Raw genomic sequence first — 12,529 nt, 5'->3', positions numbered from 1 at the left:
CAAATGCTTTTTAATACTATAATTGCAAATGCACCATTGGATTGAACATGAAGAAATTGGATCTAATGCAAACAAACATTTAGTTAGTTCATCGTTTTTTTGGTTTGGCTGACCCTGGCTAGACTCAATTGATCTTAGGCTGGATTTGCTAGTTCACTTGCATCAGCTGCCAGGTCAGCTTGGGACTAGCTGTTCTTAGAAATTCACAACTGGGAAACTGTCTCTGCTCCATGTTGTCTCATGTCCTCCGCTAGGCAGGTGCAGACTTGTTCATATGGTGGTCAGAGAGGGCGCCAAGAGAGGAAGCAGAAGTATGAAAGAAATTTTGAAGATTACACTAGAACAATGTCACTTTCATTACATTTTATTGCCAAATCATGAGATCAGCTCAGATAAAAGAAAAAATTTTGGAGATTAATCCTTTGTCAGTTGCAAATATTTTCTCCCACTCTGAGGGTTGTCTTTTCATCTTGTTTATGGTTTCCTTTGCTCTGCAAAAGCTTTTAACTTTCATTACGTCCCATTTGTTTATTTTTGTTTTTATTTCCATTTCTCTAGGAGGTGGGTCAAAAAGGATCTTGCTGTGATTTATGTCATAGAGTGTTCTGCCTATGTTTTCGGCTAAGAGTTTGATAGTGTCTGGCCTTACATTTAGGTCTTTAATCCATTTTGAGTTTATTTTTGTGCATGGTGTTAGGGAGTGTTCTAATTTCATACTTTTACATGTACCTGTCCAGTTTTCTCAGCACTACTTATTGCAGAGGCTGTCTTTTCTCCACTGTATATTCTTGCCTCCTTTATCAAAGATAAGGTGACCATATGTGCGTGGGTTTATCTCTGGGCTTTCTATCCTGTTCCATTGATCTATCTTTCTGTTTTTGTGCAAGTACCATACTGCCTTGATTACTGTAGCTTTGTAGTATAGTCTGAAGTCAGGGAGCCTGATTCCTCCATCTCCGTTTTTCTTTCTCAAGATCGCTTTGGCTATTCGAGGTCTTTTGTGTTTCCATATAAATTGTGAAATTTTTTTGTTCTAGTTCTGTGAAAAATGCCAGTGGTAGTTTGATAGGGATTGCACTCAATCTGTAGATTGCTTTGGGTAGTAGAGTCATTTTCACAATGTTGATTCTTCCAATCTAAGAACATGGTATATCTCTCTATCTATTTGTATCACCTTTAATTTCTTTCATCAGTGTCTTATAATTTTCTGAATACAGGTCTTTTGTCTCAGGTAGGTTTATTTCTACGTATTTTATTCTTTTTGTTGCAATGGTAAATGGGAGTGTTTCCTTAATTTCACTTTCAGATTTTTCATCATTAGTGTATAGGAATCCAAAAGTGGGCAGAAGACCTAAATAGACATTTCTCCAAAGACAATATACAGATTGCCAACAAACACATGAAAGGATGCTCAACATCATTAATCATTAGAGAAATGCAAATCAAAACTACAATGAGATATCTCACACCGGTCAGAATGGCCATCATCAAAAAATCTACAAGCAATAAATGCTGGAGAGGGTGTGGAGAAGAGGGAAGCCTCTTGCACTGTTGGTGGTAATGTAAATTGATAAAGCCACTATGGAGAAAGTATGGAGGTTCCTTAAAAAACTAAAAATAAAACTACCATATGACCCAGCAATCCCACTACTGGGCATATACCCTGAGAAAACCATAATTCAAAAAGAGTCATGTACCACAATGTTCATTGCAGCTCTGTTTACAATAGCCAGGACATGGAAGCAACCCAAGTGTCCATCAACAGATGAATGGATAAAGAAGATGTGGCACATATATACAATGGAATATTACTCAGCTATAAAAAGAAACGAAATTGAGTTATTTGTAGTGAGGTTGATGGACCTGGAGTCTGTCATATGGAGTGAAGTAAGTCAGAAAGAGAGAAACAAATACCGTATGCTAACACATATATATGGAATCTAAGAGAAAAAAAGAAAAGGTCATGAAGCACCTAGGGGCAAGATAAATTGATTTTATGTCCCATAATCTCATAGTCCTCACACTGGGGGTATTGTGTCCCCAGGAGCATGTGGTGGCATGCCTGGAGGTCCATAAAATCCCAAGATAAGTTAGGCACATCTTCCTAAAGGGTAAACTTTACATTCAAAATAATGGGATAATAATTAATGTTTCAAGAAAAGTGTTTAAATGTTACATAAATTATTATAAAGTTTCCATGATTTTAAAGATAAAGTGAAGCTTCAGTGATATTTCATGTTTGTGGCATCTCAGATTCTAATCTTATGAGTTCAATCTTTTTTGACCATTAGGAGTGCTTTGCTGAAAAATTTAAAAGAAATTATCATAACTTATGTGCCCTGAGGGATTATAACAGTATCCTGTTTTTGCAGGAAACTTAAGAGAGGGAATAGTTTGAGTGTACATATTTAAATAATTTGATCTGCCAAGTCACTTTAATTTTTTAGTTGTGCAATGTTATTATGTATTTTTAAAATAATACAAATATATCTTAATGATATTATAGAAATAGAAGTAAGGTAAAATTTAGAGAACGAGGTTTGTTCTTCTGACTTGCTTATTAATTAACTCTGAGCGAATTACTGAAGAGTAGACTTAAGTAATTTCATCTATTCAATGTGGGAAGTTATGCTGGAACAATCTGCATAATATAACATCATCAAGAATAAAATGAAATATTATGTGGAGGATCCAAAGAAAGTGTGACTTATAATCATATTTTTATTGAATAGATTCATCTGCATTATGGCTTCTGGTCAATATGTATACTATATATTCTGTGGATAAAATATTACTTAGACATTTGTATCTTAGATACTGTCACTTATTCTGAATTATATAGTACTGTTAAAATAAAATTTATGTGAAATATTACAAAGACAACATTTCAGACCAGTTTAAGACCTAGAATCTTTGAGTTCTGAAAGTGGTTTTCAGCACCTCGGACAGCGTCACAGTGTTTCTGCGATGGCAGCGAGTGAAAGGCTTTGGAATATCAGACTAGTAGGGAGAACTTTAGTTCATACATATGTCTTCAAATTTAAATAGTATTGTGAAAATGTTGAAGAAGGACAATCTATATGTTTATTTCAAAATTTAACAATTAACCAGGACTTCACAATTAACCATAGAAAAAATAAACGAATACATATCGAGCACATAATATGCTCAGTATAACTGATGTTATTTACTAAATGCATTCTTATAATAATTTAATTTTTCTCTTATCCTTCTAATAAGATATAACTACACACTATAGGGTACTACAATTATCAAATTTCATGTAGCATGTAATTTGATATTTGTATATTTTGAAATATCTTAAAAAGCTTGAGTCAACTAAAGATCTTCTAGTTTGCCTTTTATTAATTTCACTGTCCTGCGTTAACTTCAATCCTTTAACACCCCCAAATAACATTAATAACAACAACATAATGCCGAATTTCTCTAGTAGCAAAAACTTATATATCTCCACAAAGTGGTGTTCAAGAAATATAAATTTGACATCCAAAATTATTTTGTAGGAGATATATATTATTTTTGCAGATGGCAAATAAAGTTAAATAAGTTTTTAGGTAAGCAGTAAATTTTTGATAATGCTATGACAAGGTTCCATTTAATTTAAATACAATGTAAGTAAATTGAAGTAAATCCCAAAGTAGGACTACAAATTTTTAAAAAAATCATACGCTAATCCTGCTGAAATGTTTACTTTACAATTAATTAAGGTAGTTGATTTCAAATACAGTGAAATTATGGGCTATAACCACATCAAACTTACTAGATGTGGCATTGCCAAGGGATCATTAATGAAAATGATTCCACTTTTGGCCAGGAGATGGAGCTGTCATGTAAGATGCTGCCTTATATTTATTTATTTATTTTTTAAATTTAGCATGCTGCTTTCTAACAGACAGTGGGTACCATTGAGTATGTGTCAGAACAGAAAGCTAAGGCAGAAACAGAGAGGATGCTGCGGTCGTTCTTTCTTGTTTTTTCTCCTTCAGTGAGGATGGAACACGTGAGATTTTACTTTCTGCTCTAGTGGGAATTCTGAATAACTGTGTTGGAGAATATTGTATTTAACACATACGTGGATTCTGATCTATGATTTACAATTCCCTTTATTTCAGGTAAGCCAACATGATTCTATCTTTGACCTTTCAATGAATTGTTATTTATGTTAATGATGACATTTAAAATGTGTGCTTTGTGAGCTTAGATTTTGATCTAAGAGATTAAAAAGCTGTAATTCTGGCTGTTCTGCATCTTTAAATCTTCTTAGACTGAAATGAGCTCTGACTCTGACATGCTGTATTTTAATATTTCTTTGGCTTTCTGGCCTTTAGTGTCTATCTGTGGCCATATTTGTATACCTTTTGAAGGTAAAGCTTTCAAAGTGAAGGATAGATCTTCCTTTCACAAGGCAAACACTGCTCCTTAATGGGGTGAACAAATTGTAGAAATGTAATGAAGCAGATTAACATGGCAGTTCCTTTGCCAAAGCCCAGGGCTGAGCCTTCTGATAGCAGCCTCCGAGGCACGCCAACATCTTGAGCCCAAAGGCCTTCTGAACAATTCCTGCCAGTAATGATGGTACAGATTATTTATGCTTTTTTCCCTTTTAGGAAAAATATGTAAGTCATTTCTCCCACATGAGTGGAAGATTTATGTAATGTGCTTAGTAGACTTGGAATGATGGTACAGACCCTGCCTCCTCCCTCCAGTATGGATGTGAGGAGTAAACTGAAAACAAATTAATTGCTGAGAAAATGAATTTTTCTTAGATTGTGGTGGATTTGTGATGATAGGACTGTGGGCATTTAAAATAGTTGATGTTGTATAAGATGCTCACATTTAAAATTATTTTTCATCATGTGACATTAGCTGTGCTAAAGAGTGGAATGACTCAGGAGCTGGAAATTGCATGCAACCGCCTTGCTTTTCTGCTGCTTCTCATGCTTTCCCCTAAATTCTCTTTTTGTTATTATAAAATTAACAGGAAGAAAGCAATATAGAAATCCTGTATTTAAAAGTCCCAACTGTCATTTAGATGAATTTATAATGAAATTTAAAAATATTTAAAAATTATTTTGGTAAGATTGTTTTTAAATATCTCATTCCTTCCTCTTTCGAAAGAGCAGTGTGTCTGTATGGATGTGTGTGGTGCCGGTGGTGGAGGTGGCAGGTGGAGGGTGCAGAAGGATGTTTCTATCTTACTCATCATTTTTTCTGTAAATTGGTAGTTGTGCTGTGTCAGAGGTTGTGAAAGCTATGGAGAATGATTTTACAGAATGGTTCAAACCACCAAGAAAAAAAAATTCATTCTTTGACATTTGGAATCTATAAAGAGATTTAAGTTCCATACGATTCTATATACATGAAAAAATTTTAGGAACAGAGATTATTAGCATTTATCTATCTCATTATTTAACTAAAAACACTTATGGCCGAGAGATTAAGTGGAATTCCCAGAGCCACATAACTAGAATCATAGGCAAGACTAGAACGCTGATTGGCAGACAGTGTTCAATCTTTCATAGCAGTAACACAATTTACCTCTAGTGTGAATATATCCAAATGGCATATACCAGGTGTGCTGATATTGACTCTGTGTGTGTGTGTGTGTGTGTGTGTGTGTGTGTGTGTGTGTGTCTGGGCAAATTTTGTGCTCAATGGTATATTATATACAGTGTTCAATTTTCTCAGGGCTCTTGACAAGGCATCCAAGAAAACTAAAACAACAACTATGGAGATTCTCTGTTTCTTAGTATTTTTCTTTCCCCATTCAATGAGGTATGTTATTCTACTCTATGCCCATGAATGATATGGGTGGTCACATACTAGCTCCTAACTCTATTCCTCCTACCTAATAGAACAGACTATAAGTATGGTCGACCGACCCCTACAAGAACATCCTCTCATGCCCTCGCCTTCCTTTTTTTTTTAACCTCCTGTGCACAGGCTGCACCCTACTTCTTCAATATCTTGAGGGGAAAAAAGGAGATTAAAATATGTCACTTTTACATACAACATTTACAGAGTACCACAGACCTGCCAAGAACTGTCCATGGTACAGATTGAGATATAAACAAAGGTACATAGTTTATCTCATGGAGTTTAACATGGAAATGTGCATGTACAGATAGTACTATAGCTCAAAATATTATAAACATCAGAATGAAAATGAAGAAGGGTGGGAAAGTGAATGGGACAGATATATGAGCACCTATCTGGTGCCAGGCACTATGTACATCCTTAGATTCAGAATAAGCCAACAGTCACAATTTCTGTCCATGAGGAAGTTAGAGCCCAGAGAAAATGATGTTAAGGGGATATGATAGTTAAATTATATCTTTAAGAGTGAGTTGGGTATAATTTAATAAAAATATAAAGTTGTTCTTTCCAGGCACAAAGGTGAGGCAGGCAAATACAAAGAAATAGTGAACTATTGGACATTATATAGGGAAATTATAAAGAATGGTAAATAATCCAATCTGTTGAAGCGTGAGAGTGTTGTATTTTTTTCCCTTGGAGCAGTAAAAGTAAGGATAATGAATCTGGCTTTTGATGTTATGCTTTTACATACTAACACATACTCTCACATAGAGATGTTCTGGAAGAAGGTGAAAATTTTACATCCAAGTATCAGATTAGAAGGTAAAGCTGAATATATGGATGTATGAAGCTCTGGCAAGAATTAGGTCACACATAAATGAACATCAATAGGGAATAAAAGTGGAGTGAAGATGACTGGGATATAACTTTAAGAGTAGGTGGAGTAAAACAAGTTCAGAGAGAATATTAATTGATTGTAAAAAAAAAATGGGATAAATTAGAGTAATAACAGTGTCATAGGAGACAAAGCAGTTAAACTGACTACCAATAGCAAACCCATAAAGTGATTAATAAGAGAATAAGGTAGGAGCTGATGGACTTTGTTATTATTAGGTCATGGATGGATTTTAAAAGAAGAGGTTTAGTAGATTTGCATAGACATGGGCTTGGACAGAGGACTAAATGGGAAACAGAAAGCTGAAGAGTGATTTTAGATTTTAAGACATTTATCAGTGAAAGGAAATAAAGATAACATTTTTTAATCTTGAGGGGTAAAGTTCGATTTTAGTTAGGGTTAGAGAAACCTCAGCCCCTTCACAGAGTAAGGATATAAAGTCAGTAGAGAGAAAGTGAAGAAAAAAGAAACAAAAAAATAAATAAAATTCCTACAGGAGACAAGACAGGGAAGGTTCAAGAATGTTTTTTTCTTTGAGACCGGAAGAAGGGGTAGGAGATGATATAAAGGAAAGCTAATATAGCTCACTTTAGATGCCCTGTTCTTGGAAATTAAATCCTTGTCTGTAGGATAAAATATCTCTTCTATTTAAATCAGTTGGTTCCTCAGAAAAGGCTATTTGTGGCATATGGACTTTCTGGAAGAAATAATTAATCCTCAGTATCAAAACACTTTCCATCAGAGAATATTTTAGTCACATTAATTCTTGATTTGGCAACTAATAACATTGTTTCACAGTAAGCTTATTGTACCCGCTTCAGTTATCTGTTTCTTAGTCGGAATGACCTGTTTAAAAACAGGTTCTGGGCTTCCCTGGTGGCGCCTGGTTGAGAGTCCACCTGCCCATGCAGGGGACACGGGTTCGTGCCCCGGTCCGGGAGGATCTCACATGCCGCGGAGCAGCTGGGCCCGTGAGCCATGGCCGCTGAGCCTGCGTGTCCGGAGCCTGTGCTTCGCAACGGGAGAAGCCACAACAGTGAGAGGCCTGCGTACCGCAAAAACAAAAAACAAACAAGAAACAACAGGTTCTATTTTGAACATGCATAAGATTATACCAACACATATCTATTATACGTATCTAGTTAGTTTGATTAGTAAGGGCTGGTTTGCCAACATCTGCATTAAATATTCAAACTCTTGCCTTTTCCTTCCTCCATTTCATAAGTACTCTCACAAGGGTGTGTGTAAAGAGAAAAGAAAGTCAATTTAATTACGTTTCCTTCCCTTAGGGCGAACTAACCTCCTTTATAAAGAAGTTCTTTCTTTCTCCCTTTCTATTGACAGTTCCAGAATCCTCTCACATCTTTCCTAGAGCCCATCTCTTGTAGGCATTCCGTTGCAATCACATGCCATGGGACAGGAATGTGAAGCCTTGAAGAAGGCACAGGCATGATGAAGAATCCCATCCTTCACACTGAAGCCTCTGAAAGAGCTGCTTTCTCGGGTCAGATTAATTCAGTTCAGTTTAGAATTGCTTGGGTAGAATATTACTTCCTTGTTTTAAGACCTGACTCTATTGAGTTATATGGTGAGCCTGACAGGCCATACTGAGAACAGAAGCAGACATTTAGGTGGCAGTACAGACACAGATGACTTACCTTCCCTCAGGGCTGACCTTGGGCAACACTGTAAAGCAGATTTCACCCCTGCCCCTCCTGTGTTCTTTTCTTCCCTCCTGTCTTCTTCTTTCAGGGCTCACCTTTAGATATGTTCCTAACTACCTCATTCAGCTTCTAAGCTTTATAAATGAGAGTATCATTGTCTAGCCTCAAATTTGCAATTATTAAAATATTAAGACAGAATTAAATTTTATTTGTGTTTGCTTTTATTCTTTTGTTACTAAAAAAATTGGGGTTACTATTGCCAGCTGTGGAACTCTTAACCCTTATCCATTTCAGAACTTGATGTTTATTTGTCTCCATATTTTCTTGACCAGCAGCGTGGGCAGTTTGGGGGGCACAGATGGGATAATTGGTGATTTGAAATGGTAACCCTAATTCAAGTTCAATTCCATTAACACCCATTGTCATGGACAATGCTTGGCAGTAGAGGTTCTGAGGAAAGTGCTAACTATGCAGCAGCAAACCTAGTGTAACCAAACTCAGGTTGGGCTGCTTGTCGCTGAAGAATTCAATACTGAGAGACAAGTATTGGGTAAAATGAAAGATAACTATTGAGGAAACCTTCAATCCTGGGGAGAAGGTGGACTCTTGTCTCAGAAAACCAATTCCCCAACTCCCCAGGTTTTGTTCAGAGATTATATAGGGAAAAGAGGAAAGGGTTACCTCCTGGGAAGGGGGTAATCTTTTATTTGTAGAGATGATTGTCTTGATCATGTGGTTCCAAGTAGCCATCATGTCTTGCTTGTGATCTGAGCCACAAATTTCTGGTCAGCTAGTCCTTCTGGTTCCAACCGGTCTGGGGTCTATGGGGTTGTGGTCAGCAAACAGTCAACTTCTTCCACCTGGTGGGGTTTTCAGTATCTGCAAAACAGCTCAAAGGACATGGCTCGGAATATTATCTCTAGCTCTTGAGGAAGAACTAAAGGTCTTTCCTTGACTTTGTTTAATGGCTAAACTGATATTATTTTGTCTTGCTTGACAGTTTTCCTTTCTTTCTGCATTTTCTTACTTCTCTGATTAAATTTATTCTTTGGCTGAAGTTTTTCTACAGACAAGAGGCAGGTGTAAGACATCATAAGGGGCGGTGGTAGTCTGTCCCGGGAAGGCCCCATAGGATCCTGCACAGTTACACTAGGTCATCACTTCTCAACTCAGTGTACTTTCAAGGGATTGAATTCTATCTTTTGTTTGTTGTTAATTCCCTTTGAAAAATACTTATTTTATAATGTTGTAATTTTATAATAAGTCATAGGAAACACAAGGCTGGTCTTAGAATAATATTTTTCAGATTTCTGTTCTAAGCAAACATGCTAAAAGGTACACATCAAGATCTTCTAAAATTTCTATTAAAAAAGCTTTTCTAACAAAGTTCACAAATACTTTTAATATCAACTTCATATCACTTTCAGATGCTTCCAATAGAAAAAAAAAAGAAAAACCCACTACTTTTCCTATTTGTATCACCTTTTGCTCTATAAATTATTAATGCAATTTGCTCAGTGTGCTTTAAATACTGATGATGGTTACAAACAAGCTTATTTCAAAGGGAAACCAATTTGGAAAATAATTCAAGTGATTTTAATATAAATTTTGTATTTTAAAATACTGTGGATTTGGATTTTGCTGGTACCTACGTCACATGTCTTATGTCTAGAATACAAGTTTAACATGCTTTTCTCTAATGTTTAAATATAACAAAGTAAGATATATGAAAAAAATTATTTGCTATGTTGGGAAAAGTTCTTGCTTTAGGATTCAAAAAAGAAGAAAGGTCATCATTCCAATGAAGGCAACTAAGCCTTTTTTTTTTTTTTTTTTTTTTTTGCGGTACGCTGGCCCCTCACTGTTGTGGCCTCTCCCGTTGCGGAGCACAGGCTCCGGACGCGCAGGCTCAGCGGCCATGGCTCACGGGCCCAGCTGCTCCGCGGCATGTGGGATCCTCCCAGACCGGGGCACGAACCCGTGTCCCCTGCATCGGCAGGCGGATTCTCAACCACTGAGCCACCAGGGAAGCCCGGCAACTAAGCTTTTAATCATCAAAATGTAATTTCATATTATACTGATTTTAAGAGCATTAGAATTTTATATACATTTTAATGATAATGATGAATACCGTTAGCTATATAGTAGTGCCTACCGAAATATTTCTATGTAGGAAAAGATGGCCTGCATCAAGAACATGAAGTGAAATCATATTAAAACTCAAAAGTAAAAGCTGTTCGTTTATCTCCCTGTAATATTAACATATTAGTGTGTTCTTTGCCTTATTGCATTTGGGTTTAGAGAAATTCGAGTGGGTGGAAGCAGAGGTGGAGGTGACTTTGCAAATCAAAAGTATAAATTTTTCCTGGTGATATTACATTAAACTGTAAACTAGGAATGTATCACAAATGATTAACAATTCCATAGCAATGGATATTTAGGGTTATTACCACTTTTTTTTTTCACTATTATAAAGAATGCTGCCCTGAACATCTGGATATATTTGTCTTTATCTACACATGAGTTTGTGTAGGTAGGTCAAACATCCTGTTTGACATTTCCACCCCTTTGATCATATTGGGTTGGCCAAAAAGTTCATTTGGTTAGTGAATACATTGTTCAATAAAGTTCTTGGTGAAAACAAAAAGTGTCTTTTATTTTTACTTAAAACCAAATGAATTTTTTGGCCAACCCAATAGTCCAGATAGTCAGTAGTCCACATTTCCACCACAAACATTGTAATAGCTGTAATCTACTTTCTTTTACAGAAGGTAGACCCACTATAAAATTTTGAAGAAAAGTAAATAGAAAAGTTCTAACACTAGAACAAGATGTTCCAGGCTCATCTTGTATTCCCTGCCCTAGTCTTATAATCAGCCATATCTGTAAGGAGCACTGTTGCTTTTTATTGGAGAGTGGTGTTGGAAACCAAGATCTGGGCACTGGGTGGATTCAACCTTTTTTTTACACAATTAGAGTAAACTGAAAATTGGAAAAACACCAAATGTTTTATAATAGAATTGTGGAAGTGGCTTCAAATTTGCTGGGAAGTTTGGTAATTCTTTTCGTCTCTCTTTGTTAAAGGCAATTTCCTATAATTTATATGTCTCCAGTGAATCACCTGCTCTTTTCCAGGCAAAGATCTAGAGACTTGAGATATAATGGAGAACTACACAATACTCCTGTCATCAAATTCCAGTTGATACAGAAAATAAATTATTTTAAAATGTAAATGAACAAGGTAATTTCTGAGTAATAAATGCAATGAACACCAGTAAATAGAACAATATGAAAAAAAGGACATGGTTGCAAGAGGGGAGGACAATTAGCTTTGGCTGGTTAAGGAAGGCATCAGTGAGGAGGTGGCATTTGAGTTGAAATAAATTTTCAGCCAGGAGAAGATCCAGGGCTGTGTGTTTCAAAGAGAAGGAACTGTGAGTGCAAATACCCTAAGGAAAGAGAGGCCAAACCTTATAGGAATTTGTAAATTATTATAAAGGTTTAATTATTATTTGAAGTGCAACTAGAAGCCATCAGTAGGATTTAAGTAGAAACTGACATAATCTGATTTGTGATCATTCTGGCTCTTTGTGGAGAATGGATTATAGGGAAACAGGAACGAAATTAGAGAAATCCTTAATGAGATAGTTTACTCTCCAGGTGAGAGGCAGTGCTGGTTTAGACTAGCTGGTAGCAGTGATGATGGAGATGTATGAGCAGAGTTCACGGAATCTTGTGAATATACATAGTAAACCTGACTCTGGGTGATGGAGCTAGAGATGAAAGAGCCAGGGTTAAATTTTTCTGTGGGATTTCAGTGAGAGTGGAAGAAGCCTTCAGGGGAAATCCCCATTTCATGAGCAGTCCCAAGTCGACAAAAGACTCAAGGACTCAAACTTTTTGTTTCTTAAAACTATCGATGCAGCACTAATTGCACAGTTTCAGTTTTTGAGTGTGGTTTCGGTGAAACTTCTGCTGGACCACAGTGTCCATTTCTTCCTCCCATTAAATTTAAACTAATTTGAATTTTCCTTTGCCAGTAAGGGAACATATGCTCATTAGAGTCCATTTAGAAAACACACATGAAAAAACTAAAGGACATATATATTCCTACATTTTATACCATAAATAT

At 36.2% G+C, this 12,529-nt stretch overlaps 1 protein-coding gene across 2 annotated transcripts in view; it reads left to right on the top strand.

Moving 5' to 3' along the window:
- Positions 1 to 3,924: 3,924 nt before the first annotated feature.
- The window catches only part of SCN2A (sodium voltage-gated channel alpha subunit 2), a 149,038-nt gene continuing 140,433 nt past the window's right edge, over positions 3,925 to 12,529 (top strand). For both annotated transcript variants that reach the window (XM_060302337.1, XM_060302334.1), the window contains exon 1: positions 3,925 to 4,133. In XM_060302337.1, coding sequence (XP_060158320.1) covers positions 4,108 to 4,133 — 26 coding nt within the window. In that variant the 5' untranslated portion in view covers positions 3,925 to 4,107. The remainder of the gene's footprint in view (positions 4,134 to 12,529) is intronic.

This window comes from Globicephala melas, chromosome 7 (assembly GCF_963455315.2).
Source record: "Globicephala melas chromosome 7, mGloMel1.2, whole genome shotgun sequence".
Lineage (NCBI taxonomy): Eukaryota > Metazoa > Chordata > Mammalia > Artiodactyla > Delphinidae > Globicephala > Globicephala melas.
The sequence above is the reverse complement of the archived record's forward strand: the minus strand, read 5'-3'. Positions and strand labels throughout refer to the sequence as shown.